At 38.1% G+C, this 15,406-nt stretch overlaps 1 protein-coding gene and 1 non-coding gene across 4 annotated transcripts in view; one reads left to right on the forward strand and one right to left on the reverse strand.

The window, feature by feature from the left end:
• Olfm3 (olfactomedin 3) overlaps positions 1–15,406 on the reverse strand; it is a 228,194-nt gene that overhangs the window by 44,345 nt on the left and 168,443 nt on the right. Inside the window, exon 1 of one of the 3 annotated variants that reach the window (XM_060392846.1) lies at positions 9,277–9,405. The exons of the other annotated variants lie outside the window; for them this stretch is intronic. Coding sequence (XP_060248829.1) covers positions 9,277–9,405 — 129 coding nt within the window. Of the gene's footprint in view, positions 1–9,276; positions 9,406–15,406 lie in introns of those variants that run through there. 3 annotated transcript variants of the gene reach the window in all.
• Positions 7,635–7,741, forward strand: LOC132646107 (U6 spliceosomal RNA). The gene has a single exon (XR_009584238.1). It is a non-coding gene; the product is annotated as a U6 spliceosomal RNA (small nuclear RNA).

The following is a 15,406-nucleotide window of genomic DNA, read 5'->3' on the forward strand; positions in this document are numbered from 1 at the left end:
ATCCATTCTGGTTACAAAGAAATAATTCAGAGATGATCTGCAAAATGAAAACAGAAATGACTTAGCAGAGTAGTTTTCTATGATTTACTTGAAGGTTTAAACTGAGCAACAAGTTTTAGATTAATTTCTCTGGACATAGGCCCTTTGGGCTTCTTGTTAACATTGTACACAAATCTGAAATACGCCAGAAAATTAAGGCTTGGCTCTAGAATAAGATTAACTTTTAAATAAAGGAATAGGGCCACTGAATTATCATATTAAACTATTTTAAGAGCAACGCAAACACTGGTTATGTTAAGGCTGCCAGCGTTCATATTGATGCGTACTTGCTGAGTGTTTCGTGGCTACTGTGCAGCCTGTCCTTACAGGGAGAGCTGCCAGCCATCTATGTTGATGGGAATGTCGAAGGTGAGCAGGGTTTGATGCTCATGTAGCATTTCTGGGAGCATCCCGCTTCATAACAGTAAAGACTCCGTTTATAGTCACAATTTTAATTGACGTTTTCTAAGAATTATTGAGGAGTCATGCCCTTCAGGACTGCATTTTCTTTGAATGACTGAAAGTACAAAATCTCACCTTTTTGTCAAGAAAACCAAAGTGCCTAGCAGTTCTGTGGATTTTAATACAAAACCCTGTATTGGGAACAATGCCAAATAGGGAAGTCTTGTAACTATTTCTAGCACTTTCTTCTAGGGTTCCCAACAAGCACTGAAAAGACAACCAAAATAAGACCAACTATGATCTCAGGTGGAAAGACATATTTCGATATTTTTGGATATCCAGGACAAAAGAAAGACCTGCTCCGATTCTGATTTACAACAACAATTGTTCAATGTCAATAAAACTCATATACCAGGAAGATCAAGTGTTTGTGGATCGCTAGCTGCTGTTGGGAAGATTGTGTAACTTAATATCCTGATATTTTTGAGTTCTTGGTGACACCATTCTGACCAAACTTGCAACAAGAAGTAACTGTCCCACAGTCATACAGAAAATAATCACTAGAATTGGGTTTTGAACTTGTGCAGTCTGATCACAAACCATGAAGCTTAAACACCACATTGAACTATTAATTATATCAGTCTCCCTTAATATTTGATGCTGTAACCCTGATACAGCGTTTATTTGTATGGTGAAGCACAGTACTTGGATCTGAAAAGTGAGTACATTTGATTATGAATGGCCCACAGCTCCCACATAGAACAGCCATTACTGATGCAGCTCTCCTTGAACTCTTTGTGTTAATTAGAAGAACTAAATGAACTATTTAGCAGTTTTTAATATTCCAACACTCATGAAATATTTAAGAATGCTCTAAATAAGAGAATTAAAACAATCATTTTTAACAATTATATCTGGTCTGAGTTCCTTGATTATAATTTAATTGCAGACCTATGCTTTGTAAGCATTAAGCTACCACCTGAGAATTCTGAACCATGGGGGTTTTGTGTCAGGGAAGATGTATCTTGAGAAGAAGAAAAAAAAAATCAGAAGACATTGCATTTCAGTAGGGTTTCCTTATAACATCCCTTCTCTTGTAATTGGATTCATTTCTTTGAAACCAATTGCCTTTAGAAACAGGCAATGTTTTGTGTTACTTACAAAGAACCGACAATGTAACAAACTTAAAGCATTTTTCCAAGCCACCATTTAGTACAAACTTGTACCTGTTTTCTACAATTTTCAACCCAGAGTTCTTTATGTTCATCCTCTGCAGATAGATCATCTAAGTCCATTAAGTGACAGACTAAAGCAGGACTGTAGAGAAAATAGACCACCCAGCAGCTGATTCTCAGCAGGCAGGGGCATTACCTTGTGTGGAAACACTTGGCCACTGTGACCTCAAAAAAGCAGCAAGGTAAGGGCCAGGCAAATGCCGTATTCCTGCAGAAGAAACTGCCATAATTTCCCAGAACCCAGACAGCTTAGAAGGCAAAGGAAAGAATTCCAGATCTTTGAACAGAAGAAAGTTGGTGGGCTGAACATTCCTAGATTTTACTTTCCATGTTCAATTTGAGGGTATTTCACAAAAAATAAAGATTCAGGCAGAAAGAAATGGTGTCCAACATAGGAGATGTAAAGTAGGAAAAGATACTTTTATTAAAACTTAGATTCAGAGTGTCACTTAGCTTAGTGAAAAAAAAAACCCTATAAAATTTCTGTCTAGGATGTGTCTGTTTCTAGAGAGTTAAGAGGGGTGGAACATATTAATGGCTTTGGTTTCAGATAAAGGGAAAATGTGAGGACAGGAATTAGAGAGTGATTGAGAGATCATGCAAAAAAGCTTTGCTTTGGAAGATGTGTTAATGAAGATGTCATTGCTCTGTAACAGATTTTTTGCTATTATTTACAAGAATCTTTAGGACCTGAATAAATAAGTATTCTTCATTCAAGCAAACCTCAGGGATTTGAGGGAGAAAATAGCTATGAAAACAAAACCAACAATAAATACAACAAAAGTATCAACTTCAGGGTGGTCATCTCTGTTTACATTGTTTAAAAATCCAAATGAGTTGGGAGTCAGGAAGGGCCATAGAAGTTGTATTTAGTCCCATGTCTGTCTAGTCAGTGGAACATTATGTACAGGTTTTTGTGCTTACCTTTGACTTCTGCATGGTCAGGGCTACATGCTTCATGCACAGCCCTCCCACTGTGAAAAATTGAGAGAGATTTGTGACCTGAAATTCTCTCTCTGGAAATTTTCTTATTAGTCTCTACTTCTGCCTCAGACTCCCAAACAAGAAAAAAAAAAAAACCCTCTCTCAGATGATGCTTCTATAAAAACGCAATTATCACATTTTCTGTTATTCTTGAGAGTTGCTATTCTGAGCTTACACCCGTCTCTTATTAATTTGCTTAGCTGTCCTTTCACATAATGGACATTGCCTAAGGTTTTGAATGAGAAAACAGTCAGGAAAAAAGATGATGTGATGGAAAGGTAGTATGGGCTCCTTTCTTACCACAGCAAAACAAACCCCAAATGCCCCCAAGTCAATAATAGCTGGTAAACTTAAACATCACCATTCATAACTATAAAACCACATTTGTCATTGATGGTGAGATTCCCGGAGGGTACCAATAGTGTGCTTCGGAATGTTATAGAACTTTAAACTGACTAATGCATCAGGATGGTTGCATATGAGGAATGCCAGACCGGTGTCTGAAAATGTTGTAAAATAAATGGCTTATGCTTACAGGACCCTTCAAGGCCCCTTCCTACCACAGCAGTAGGGCTGGTTATTTGGGAACAGTGTCTGCTGAGCACTCTCTGCTTTTTTAATTGCTCTTTTCCATGTTATTCTTGGTAAGGCTTCCACAGCATGAGGGATTTTTCAGAAGCTCAGCCTCCAGGGGAAGTGACTCTGCATCAGAAAGAAGTGCCAGAGGGGGCCTGAGCCTGCAGAGACCTGAAGCTGACTCTCCCAGCTTCTGCAAAGGCCATGAGCCCACTCCAGCTTGCAGAAGAAAAAATAAACCCAAGCAAGAAAAATAAGTGATATCAACATTGAAGAAAAATATGAGGGACTTTATCATTAATAAAAAGGTACATTGAATTAGTTCCTGGTAGACAGTGTCCTGTGAATCATAAACCCCCCTTAGCTCTTGAAACAACTACATACTGCTATTTCTGAGGCACCTGCTGTAAGCCAGTTTAGAGATCTCTTAACATTTCAAACTGTCTTTCTTGCTTCATTTTTCAGTTCATTTAAAACTCTTGGGATTTTTTTTACAGCTATAATAATATTTGCATAACTATACATTTTGATTTGTTTTTTTTTTTCTGTTACAATGATGTACAAACATGAAACCTATTTTGAGACGTGTTTGTGGGTGTGTGTGTTTCATGCACAGTTGTAGGTTCATCTCATGTATACTGATTAAAAGAGAGGTAGAAATCAGGAGAGGAAAAACTGATGAGGACAGCTGGCCTAATACCACTGTACCAACAAAGTGTGCCTCCTTCATCTAATTAATTGTCTGGATAGAAAGGTATGTGGAAATGGAATTAATGATCCCTTATGCAATTATTTTAAAGAAAGTAGGGAAAAGTCCCTTGGTCAGGAAGATCCCTGCACTATTTCCATAGTATCTATGATATCACTTAGGAGTTTCATTCCTACTTTATTGCAAGGACATTGAGAAGGGTAGGTATTGAGTTACAAAGATTTTGTCTTACTCTTTGAGGCTCAGGATTTGAAGAAACAAAATTTAAAGGGTGAAAATATAGGCATGTAGGAAAGGGATAAAGAAGAGTACAGGAGCATGAAAAACAGTTTGAGCAAGACAAGGTGAACCCAGTGGACACCAAAAGCCATGAAGATTAAGGACTAATAAATCTAACAGGAACTCAATGACTGGCTCTTTGGTCTCCCCACCCCGAAGGGAGGAGCAGTCCTGTTAGGCCACAGAGGAGGGCTTTGCAGCCAGTCCTGAAGATACCTGATAAAACAGGATCAGATGAATGGGGAGGAGGTCCCCCCTATCAGTGGACTTGGAAAGGGGCACGGTGGAGATGAGGGAGGGAGGGAGGGACTGGGAGGGAATGAGGGATCGGGACATGGCTGGGATACAGAGTTAATAAAATGTAACTGATAAAAAAAATAAAAAATAAAAAATAAAAAAAATTGTAAAATAAAAAAAAATTGTTTTTACATGGCTACTTTTAAAAATCCAATTGTTTGTACAAGTGTACACTCCCACCAGCAGTGGAGGAGGGTTCCCCTTTCTCCACATCCTCTCCAGCATGTGTTGCCACTTGAATTTTTGATCTTGGCCATTCTGATGGCTGTAAGGTGAAATCTCAGGATTGTTTTGATTTGTATCTCTTGATGAATAAGGACCTTGAGCATTTCTTTAAGTGTTTCTCTGCCATTTGATATTCCTCTATTGAGAATTCTCTGTTTATCTCTGTACCCCATTTTTTAAATAAATTTTTATTTTTTTGTCTTTTATTGTATTATATTGTATTGTATTTTTGTATTAATTACAGTTTATTCATTTTGTATCCCAGCTGTAGCTCTCTCCCTCATGCCCACTCAATCCCACTTTCCCTCCTTCATCTCCTCCCATGCCCCTTTCCACGTCCACTGCTAGGGGAGGTCCTCTTCCTCCTCCATCTGACCCTAGCCTATCAGGTCTCATCAGGACTGACTGCATTGTTTTCCTCTGTGGCCTGGTAAGAGCCAGCCACTGAGCTCATGTCAGTGACAGTCCTTGTTCCCTTTACTAGGGAACCCACTTGGACACTGAAATGCCATGGGCTACATCTGTTCAGGGGTATTAGGTTATCTCCATGCATGGTCCTTGGTTGGAGTATCAGTCTCTAAAAAGTCTCGTGGGCCCAGATTTCTTGGTTCTGTTGATTTCCTTGTGGTGCTCCTGTCCCCTCCAAGTCTTTCTATCTCCCCCTTCTTTCATTAGATTCCCTGCACTCTCCCCAAAGTTTGGCTATAAGTCTCAGCATCTGACTTGATATACTATTGGGTACAGTCTTTCATTGGATTACTCGGTTTGTTGGTGTTTAACTTCTTAAGTTCTTTATATATTTTGGATATTATCCCTCAACCACTTTGGAAATCAATCTGGAACAGTCTCAGAAAATTAGGAATAGTGCTACCTCAAGATCCAGCTATACCACTCCTAGGCATATATATCCAAAAGATGCTCAACTATACAACAAGAACATTTGCTCAACCATGTTCGTAGCAGCTCTATTTGTAATAGCCAGAAGCTGGAAATAACCTAGATTTCCCTTGACGGTGGAATGGATGCAGAAAGTGTGGTACATTTATACAATGGAATACTACTCAGCTATTAAAAACAAGGAAATCATGAAAATTTCAGACAAATGGTGGAAACTAGAAAAGATCATCTTGAGTGAGGTAACCCAGAAGCAGAAAGACACACATACTATATACTCACTCGTAAGTGGATATTAGCCACATAATATAGGACAAACATACTAAAATCTATAGTCCTAAAGAAGCTAACAACAAGGAAGACCCTAGGGAATATGCACAATCCTCATTCAGAAAGGCAAATGCAATAGACATCGGAGGCAGGAGAAGGCAGGGAACAGGACAGGAGCCTACCTTATATGACCTCTGAAATAATCTTCTGATCAAGGTATTGAAGCAGAGGCTGAGACTCATAGCCAAACTTAGGGCAGAGTACAGGGAATCTTATGAAAGAAGGGGGAGATAGAAAGACCTGGAGGAGACAGGAGCTCCAAAAAGAGACCAACAGAGTCATTAAACCTGAGCCCTGGGGCCCCTGAAGAGAATGATAACCAAACCAAGGACAATGCATGGACCTAAAATCCTGACTCAGAGGTATCTCATAGACTCAATCTCCATGTGGGGTCCTTAGTAAGGGAGCAGGGACTGTCTCTAGCATGAGCTCTGTGGCAGGCTCTCTGATCACCTTCCCCTGGGGGATGCAGTCTTGCCAGTCCACCGAGGAAGACAAAGCAACCAGTCCTGATGAGTCCTGATAAGTTAGGGTCAAATAGAAGGGGAAGAGGACCTCCCCTATCAGTGGACTAGAGGAGGGACATAGTAGGAGAAGAAAGAGGGAGGGTGGGATTGGGAGCAGAGAAGGGAGGGGGCCACAGCTGGGATACAAATTGAATACATTGTAATAAATGTTAACAATAGTAAAACAATTCAATTGGTATATATTTGGGTCAACTGTCCCACTTGTAGAGTGAGGATGTTTGATTATCTCACTCAGAACCCAAATTAAATTCAGGGCTCTAGGCTTCTGTGGAGTGTATTGACTGGGGCAAAGGTTTGATTGTGTGGGAAGCAAGCAGATGGTTGGTGCCCAGCAAATGTTTCCTCCTGCCAGTTATTTGACCTGTAACTTGTTTCATATATTGCATCTCCTCTCCAACTTTATTTTTAAAAACATTATCCAGTTATCAACTTAATTTGCAACATAAATAAACAAGTAAAACATTAAATGATATTGCCAATGGTAGTGTGAACATAGCTAGACCCCACAATCTCTAAGGTCTGATATAACCTTCCAGCATCAATATTTTACATTCCTCTAAAGATGTACTGATTAACTCCTTCTTCACCATAGAGATTTTAAGATATGAGCAATTATCTTGCATAATTATGTAATAGACACTAGTTCTCTTTGAAGAATTAAATAAGAAAAAAATAAAGGTTTTGTTACTTAATGTTTTTTTATTTCAGAAAAATACCAGAATGCCATTTACTGATGTGTGATCATGGACCATAATGAGACCTTCAGAATTCCCTAAGGTTCTCTAAGTTTGTGTTTGTTTGCGAAGGAAGACCAGCTACAGTAAAAATTTTATGTGTTGGGATAGATGGATATCTATAGCAATGCTGCATATTTTAATTGATAAATTATCAACCAGACATCTTTTACTTTGAACTTAAAAACATAGCTAAAATCCGGAAAGAGGCATGAATGACCCTTGGAAATTTGATGCTTTTCCCTTCATAACAGTTGAAAACAGACAATTTGATGCCTGTATATACAAAAGAGTATACATCCTACAGTTAACATAACACATTTGATAAATAACTCATTATTAGTTAAACACCATCTTTCTAAAAGTGTTAATTCTACAACTATTTTTAAAATTAAGTACTTGGGTGCTTGCTTTGGCAGCACATATACTAAAATTGGAACGATACAGAGAAGATTAGCATGGCCCCTGCGCAAGGATGACACGCAAATTCGTGAAGCGTTCCATATTTTTATCTGGCCCTTGGGGAATCTGTATTCACCAAAGGGTGGAGGCCACTGAATGCAGGGGTTGTGCGATTAAAAAAGTACCTAGCTGTCTCGATAGACCTTTTTCTGGGAAGGCAAACTACTTCATACAGAGCTGTTGGAAAATTGGTTTCTAGGCCAGGGCTGAGTTTAGGGACTGTTAAGTCTTACTCTGGTTTCCCCTCTCCTGTAATCTTTTCCTTTAAAAAAATATACATTTATTGAAAGTGAAAAAAAAAAATTAAGTACTTGGACCTTGGAAACATTTGGCTCAGCAAGTAATATATAACTCAGAATTCTTTGTTGTATAAATGTGCATTAATGAGCTGATATCATGCTTTCTGTATGACTGAAGTTCTTCTTGAAAATTCTGCTGCCAGGCAGGTCTTGCCAGGTAGGTTTTAAAGAGAATCCACAGACAAGTCACTAAGGTACTATGAAGGACTCAAGGAAAGTAGTATGGGGAATGCAGGTCAAATCTGACTACCATGTACTCGTTGGAACCTACACACTGTGAGAAACTGGCAAATTATATAATTCATTCAGCCAAACTACATGGTTAATTGTTCATTGATTGATAAGTTATTATTAGAAACAGTAAACAATCAATAAAATGGAGGGCTTCTTTTTTTTTTTTTTTTTTTTTTTGCATGGTCCACTAGAATGACATATAAGAAAAAAAAACTTAAAGTATTAATTTTTGAATGTTTTATTGATAGCAAGATATTTTTTTAGAATATGCCTTTTATTTGACATTTTACATTTTCATTTGAAAAATTAGAAATCTATACTTTTCTTAAAACCTTTGAGTGTGGATAAACACACCTAATTTCAAAACACCAGAGAAGACTTTACTAAAATGCAGTCAGGATTAACTTTACATGGGTGAAGACTATACAAGACTGATTTATGCCAGGAAAAAGCCTGTGTAAATATTAAGTAACATAGTATGAGGTTTTTTTTTTTTATCAGGTATGTTTTCTGTGGTTCACACTCCTTAGTTGTTTTAAATGTCTTTTTGGCATGCTTTAAATTGCTGAGGTTGTTTTATGATTCATTTATGCTTAAAAGATGTTGGCTTCTCTGACTGAATTAATTACACACAGCCATAGGCAATGCATTCCAAAAGAAGAGCCTGCTGTGGTAAAAACAGATTAGGAAGAACATTCTCTATAGTCTATTCTGTAAGAAATTACAAAGGTTTCAGACATTACAAGAAATATAATAGAAACAATGCATAGTAAAGAATCCTTTCAGATTTCAAGTTAATTTAGTTAGAACGTATCATTCTTAGAAATTTAATGAGACCAGCCTTCCTTTTCAAAGCTAATTCCCCTCTCCCACTTTTTTTTTTGTGTGTGTAACTTTAAAGTGTTCATAAATATCCATGAGTAAAGTTATCACACAGACATTCCACCTTTGAAGTTCACCAATAGAGAGTGCAGCTGACTCTCGGCCCTTAAAACTTAACAATGCCCACGGTTTCAATACAAGACAGCCAAATCCATCAGAATGACTTACTAAGGTGTCTGGCGCCGACAGCCCTGTGGTGTTCAGTCCTACCAGGGATGGGAGAGTTTGGGACATCCAGTTTGAGATCATTGCCATGGTACTGAGCACAGCGCCAAGCTTCAGCAGTGGAGCGCTCATTGCTGTAGAGCTAATGAGTTTTCATAGTGACTGATTAGGATCCCTGAGCCCAGCCGGCAGCGGGAGGCGTGGTGACTGCAGCAAGCCACATCTACATCATGAAAAGAGATCAACAGCCCAGCTCTAATCACCAGGCAGATCTGGGAAACCTCCTTCCCCCACCTTCCTGGCAAGTGCCTTGCGCTCCTTTCCCTCTCTTCTAGTACACTTTTCTAGACAAAATACTCTTGCCAGGGCTTGGTTGGTAACGCACAGAGCAGAGATTGGAGGCAGTAAATGGGTGAGGAGCTTTTCCAGCCTCACTGCACTATTACCATGAACAGGGGTCTGTCTCCTTTGGGTTTTGCGTATAATCAGTTTTTCTTTATCGTTCCTAGCAAAGTCGAAAGCTTCTAAATGGGGATCTGCCAAAGAGCACATTCCAAATGCCAATCTTAATTTGAACAGATTTCTCTGGGCAAGACCGGAGTGCCTTCAGAAGAGCACAAAAACAATCTGCGAATGATTTCCAAGATGCTCATGCAGTGTGAACAGGAGATCACTTGTTCAAACAGTAACCTAAAATTAATGTCATCACTTTAAAACCACGGCCAGACATTAACAGCTACCGCCTGTGTGAATGTCGCCTCTAGGCACCTCATACTGGAATAGACAGTAGAGCTGGCCTTGAGAAACTTCTCTTGCAGAAATTCCTTGTTCAGAGTTTTGCCTCTGAGAGCAAATGTTCTCCATTCCCCGTTGGAGGTTCTCAGTCCTTCATCAGACCTGGTTAACCCTATTTTCACTTGGTGAGGAATCATTGAACGGTACTGAAACTGTGACTTGTGGGAATGTGTGGGTGCAGGGACTGTGGGGATCTGATTCTTGTTCCCTTCGTGCCAGCTCCATAATCTTCCTTGGTTTTAGTGTTTTCCTATAAAACACGTGGAGTGTGGAGTGGGTTCCAGACTGAGGCCTCTTCCAGCTCTAAAACTCAGATCTGTAAAACTTTATTATTTTTTTTTTCTGCAGATATGACAAACAGGCTACATCTAAATCTCAGGTTCCAGATGGAACAAATCAGAGGCCACTGTTTTGTTGTTGTTTTGTTTTTATTGATATGTGCATTTTAAAAGAAAACATGTAGTAAAATGTATCAAGAGAAATATGGATGATTTAAGATTAAATGGAAAAACTGGGTCAGGAAAGAAAAACATCATTCCCTGGGATAATTCTTTGGTTTGTATCTAAGATTTTTTTCAGTCCTGTGTGTGTGTGTGTGTGTGTGTGTGTGTGTGTGTGTAGACACCTTTAATGGTGTTAACAGGACAAATAAAAGTACTTAGTCAAGTTGAATGAGATGATGATTTACAGCGTGCACGCTTTATCCTTAAAGAACTTTGAAGAAAGTTGGATGCAAAGAACCTTCAAGTGTTCCTTGTATCTACTAGACTGGAATCTAGGCTACATTCATTTCCCTTTAAAATACATACAAATTATTTTCTTTGGTATTTATGTTTTAAAAGTCACACCCAGAAAACCAGATACAATTTCTTTTTGTTTAAAACAAGCAAACAAACATGTCATATGAGAAATCAATGATCATTAGACATAATGCAAGAATACGGAGTAACTCTAGAAATTCAAATGTTTTGAAAATATACCTGGAACCCAACCAGTTTTTGTAAAGGAAAGCAGAGTGTGTCTTTAGCAAAGCCTAATATCCACAATTGAAAATTAATATACATGCAGTTATGAGATAATTTATGAAGCAATGTGGCAGATGGTAATTGTACTTGTTAATGAACTATCACTCAACAAAATAATAGCATCTTTACAAGAATATAGGATTGAATGTCAGAGAAGAATAGGACTCTTATTTGCAAATTACAAAGAAAAGGAAAACAGGAAAAGGAGCATAAATAGAATGCTGCTTTTAATTCCTCAGAGATGCAAATAAGTGAACCAGCATACTGGAAAGGAACAATAGTCCAAGTGTATGATTCAACCATGTTTATGAACAGCATAATAGCTGAAATGTGTTGTTATTACAAGAGGTTTAAGTGCCACATTGAAATAGAAAAGCTCAAATTATAATGATTATTAGTTGTAAGAAATAAAAATAACTTCAATTTGCAAAGACTTAAATAGTTTTCAGTACTCTCATAACCTATTAAAGTTATTTCCATTTTAAAAGTTGAGTTCTAGTTTCCATATAGAGGCTGGGCTTTTTTTTTTTTTTTTTTTTTTTTTTTTTTTTTTTTCAGTGCAGAAGTTAGCAGCCAGTGTTCAAGAGAAGAACCCCCTGGTTTTAGAATTTTCACAGCACAGAGTGAGTGGTAATGGAATAAATAGCCAGAACTGCATCTGGAAACACCAACTGTGACCAGAGTCAAGGCTTCAGGACCACCCAAATATGTCTAAACTTTATCTGGTATTAAATGTTACAGTTTGATGCAGCGGTATGATGCTGTTAGTTTCATGTGGTAAGGTATCACTGACATTTTTAGGATTCGGGATAGACACGCAGGGGTTGCAGAACAGGAGACAGGAAAAAAAAATCACTTAGGTAAGTGATGGTGAGATTCTGGAAGAAGAAACTGCCAGTGGAATGGATGTGGACTGAGTCCGTTAAGATTTTCTTTAGTTATGCAATAGATGTGAGAGGTGAAGGAAAAATGACCCCCAGCAGTGGTGGGTTTGAAAGTGGGTATCGGCGTGATTCGCCAGGATGAGAGGCAGAGACTGTCACAGCTTTAGGTATAAGAGACTGAATTCCTTGTCCCACAGGCAGCATGAGTCACCTGTGGTACACGGATGATGTGTCCACATTTGAAGTTCAGGAAAAGAGTTATCAAGGCCACGAAACCTGTATGTTGTGAGAAGACTGCATAGCTTTAAAATATTGTTAATGAGTTGGTGTCTCAAAACCACATGGAGCTTTTATTTAGACTTTACTTAAAGATAATCACCCAATTTATTACCTATGCAGTTCATTAAAACTTAACAAACAAAATAGCCTCTATTTCATATAACTGGTAAGTATAATTTCCAACCCAACAGTTTCTCAGAAGATGCAATCTGAGTACAAATTTATTTTCTTTTTATAATATCATAGTGAATCAATAACTATAAAATCTAGACCCATGAATTACGTCACATGCGATGCTGAACCTTATTGACTGAAATGTTTAGTTTTATATGTTAGCCTGCCTTGTTATTTTCAGAGTTTAATGAGAGAACTATGTAATAAATAATTAATAAGTAATTATATATTAATGGAAAAGATTTATAGCCAATATCATATAACTCTGGCATGCATTATCACTGGAAGTTTTTCCTTTGATTTGTACTGTAAAAGTTTAGCATTGCTTTAAATCACAAAATATACCTCCTAGCTTGGGAGCCATTGTGTGCTACTGTGAATGTGTTTCTCTGCGTCTCTGTGTGTTTCTGGGCAATACAGCCTAGGCAGATGCTAAAAGTGCATGTTAACTGGTGTAAAGAAAAAAAAAAGAACAATGCTAGAATGAACTCTAGATAAACTGTGAGGCATCTTCAAGGAATAAGCAAGTTAAACTAGAATACCTGAAGAAGTAGCATCAAATAGAAGAATTAAGATAGAGAGAGCTATGGGTAGCAGGACAGGAAGCAGCCCTTCTTTTATTGCAGATCAAAGAGGCATTTAGAGGGTCTTTCTTTGAATTGCTCCTTGTTAGAGTGGTGACATTAACAGTGTCTCTGAATCTACCTATTTCATCTGCAAAATGGAGAATGGCTATGTGGAACGGTTATTCAAGAGACTGAAATTAAAAAAAAAAATCTGTTTGGCAGTATTTGTACCACACCAGGAACTCAATACATGGTAGCCCTACACTGGTATGAAATGACAACACTGGGATTGGCTGAAAGAACAGCTAAATGGACAATGCTTTTCAAGAAATTAAAACTGTACAACTTTGCAGAATATCTGAGTTGAGCTTTAGGACACGCTGTCACGCATTTCAGTCACTGCTGGTAAAGATAACAATACAACTTTCCTGAGTGCCATCTTGTTCCCCTGCTGATGTAGTGTTAATATCAGAGCAGCAAGGAGAAGAGAGGGACTAAATGACATGATTCTTCCAAAGCTGAGAACTTGTAGCAATTAAGAAAGAATTCTATATACTTTCATGTCCTAGATGCCCACCTGCCTCATCTTTCTCCACATACTCTATCTACCTTTTCCTCTGCTGTCAAAGATACATTTTTGTGCTCTTACATTAGACTGCCCCCCCTTATTCATGAAGTCCTTCAATTCCTTTCTGAATATTGTCATAATTTCTCAGCAACTTGCTGAGTTTCAGATTCCTAGGTCTTAACAGCAGAGTCTGACTTAGCTTAAGCAAGAGCAAAATAAGTTGTATCTCTTACAAACTCCTGGACAATGTTGATGCTCTGTTTTTGGTCCACTGCTTTGGTAACTACCAAAGCTCTTATTCCTTTCATCTTGTTCAAAGACAACTATTTTGATTCTATCCTCCTTTTTGCAATATCAGTTTTTTCCTACCTTAACGTTTCATTCCTAGAGGCAAACACGGACTATTTTACATCTCTTAATTTATGTACAAATCTTTTCTTCAGAGTAGAGGAATCAAACTGAGGGCCTGTGCAAGCTAGACAAGTGTTCTACCACTGAGCTACGTCCCGATCACTTTATCACTATTGAGCCTAGTTTTTCTCCAGTACTCCCTTTCTATTTTATCTTTTTAAGTGTATCTTCTTGAGATAATTATTTTTATTCATCATCTTCAATTTCGGTCTCCCTAATCAGATACATTGTTGACATTTTTCTCTTGTACCCATACTACTCATCTCAAATCTATGATCCCACATTGCAATGTAGCAGGCAATTCTTGTACTTCAACTTCCTTGACCTTCATCAATATTACTTTTTTCTCCTTGGAGTGATTTCTTCACTTGGCTTCCAGAATACAACACTCACCTAGTTTTCCTCCAACTTCCTGACCTCTCTTTATATTGCCTTTGCTGATTCTTCCTCATCTATATGCTAATGACTCCCAAATTCATTTCTTCCTCAAAGACCTCTCCTATCAATTCAGACTTGAATTTCCAATTATCTACTTGACACCTCCACTTTCGATGTTTAATAGGCATCTTTAATTGAGCATGTTATAAATGAGCCCCTGATCTGACTCCCCAATGCTGAGCAAACAAAACTATAGGAACAAAACAAAACTTGCCCAAATGAACAACAATGCTCTACTTATGCAGCCATTTCTGCAACCTTTCCCTTTTCAGTTAGTTGGCAATGCTGCGAAATCCTCTTTCATAGGTGTTTAATTGAGAATGAATGTATGCTGTGGTAGACGGTTTCCCATTCCTGCCCCAGTTCAGGTCCCTGGTTAAACCCATCAGGTCTCATGTGAAAAAGGGAAGAGGACTTGGTGGGGAGAGGGGGAGGTGGATGTTGAATATGGAATGTTGAAAAGAGAGGGTGAGGGGATAAGAGTGACTAGAATGTAATAGATAAATGCATGAAGTTGCCAAATAAAACATTAATTAAATTTCTTTTCACTTTTCAACTGTGACTTTTCCCCCCTATTTTTCTTAAAAGTTTTATTGGCATATTAGTTACCTTCTAAACATAACTAGAATTTAACCTCTTATACAGTTCCTACTGCTGTCGTTTCCACTACAATCACATTGTCTCTCATTGAACCAAAACTACTTACTGCATTTATAACTTCCCAATCAATATAATTCTATGAAAATATAAGTTGAACAGCATTATTCTTCTAAAAACTCAATGAATCTCCACTGGACTCACAGTAAATATTTAAACTGAAAAGTGATGTATAATATAACCCCTTACATCTGTTAGCCTGCCTTTGGAAGGCTCCCTTGCTGGTCTCCAGGGACATAAGGTCATCCTCTACTTCACAGTCTCCTCCCTTCTTTTTCTCTGCTGGGATGCATTTTTTCCATTATCGCCCCACTCACTTTTTGGTTTTGGCTCAAA

Source organism: Meriones unguiculatus, chromosome 10, assembly GCF_030254825.1.
Source record: "Meriones unguiculatus strain TT.TT164.6M chromosome 10, Bangor_MerUng_6.1, whole genome shotgun sequence".
Classification (NCBI taxonomy): domain Eukaryota; kingdom Metazoa; phylum Chordata; class Mammalia; order Rodentia; family Muridae; genus Meriones; species Meriones unguiculatus.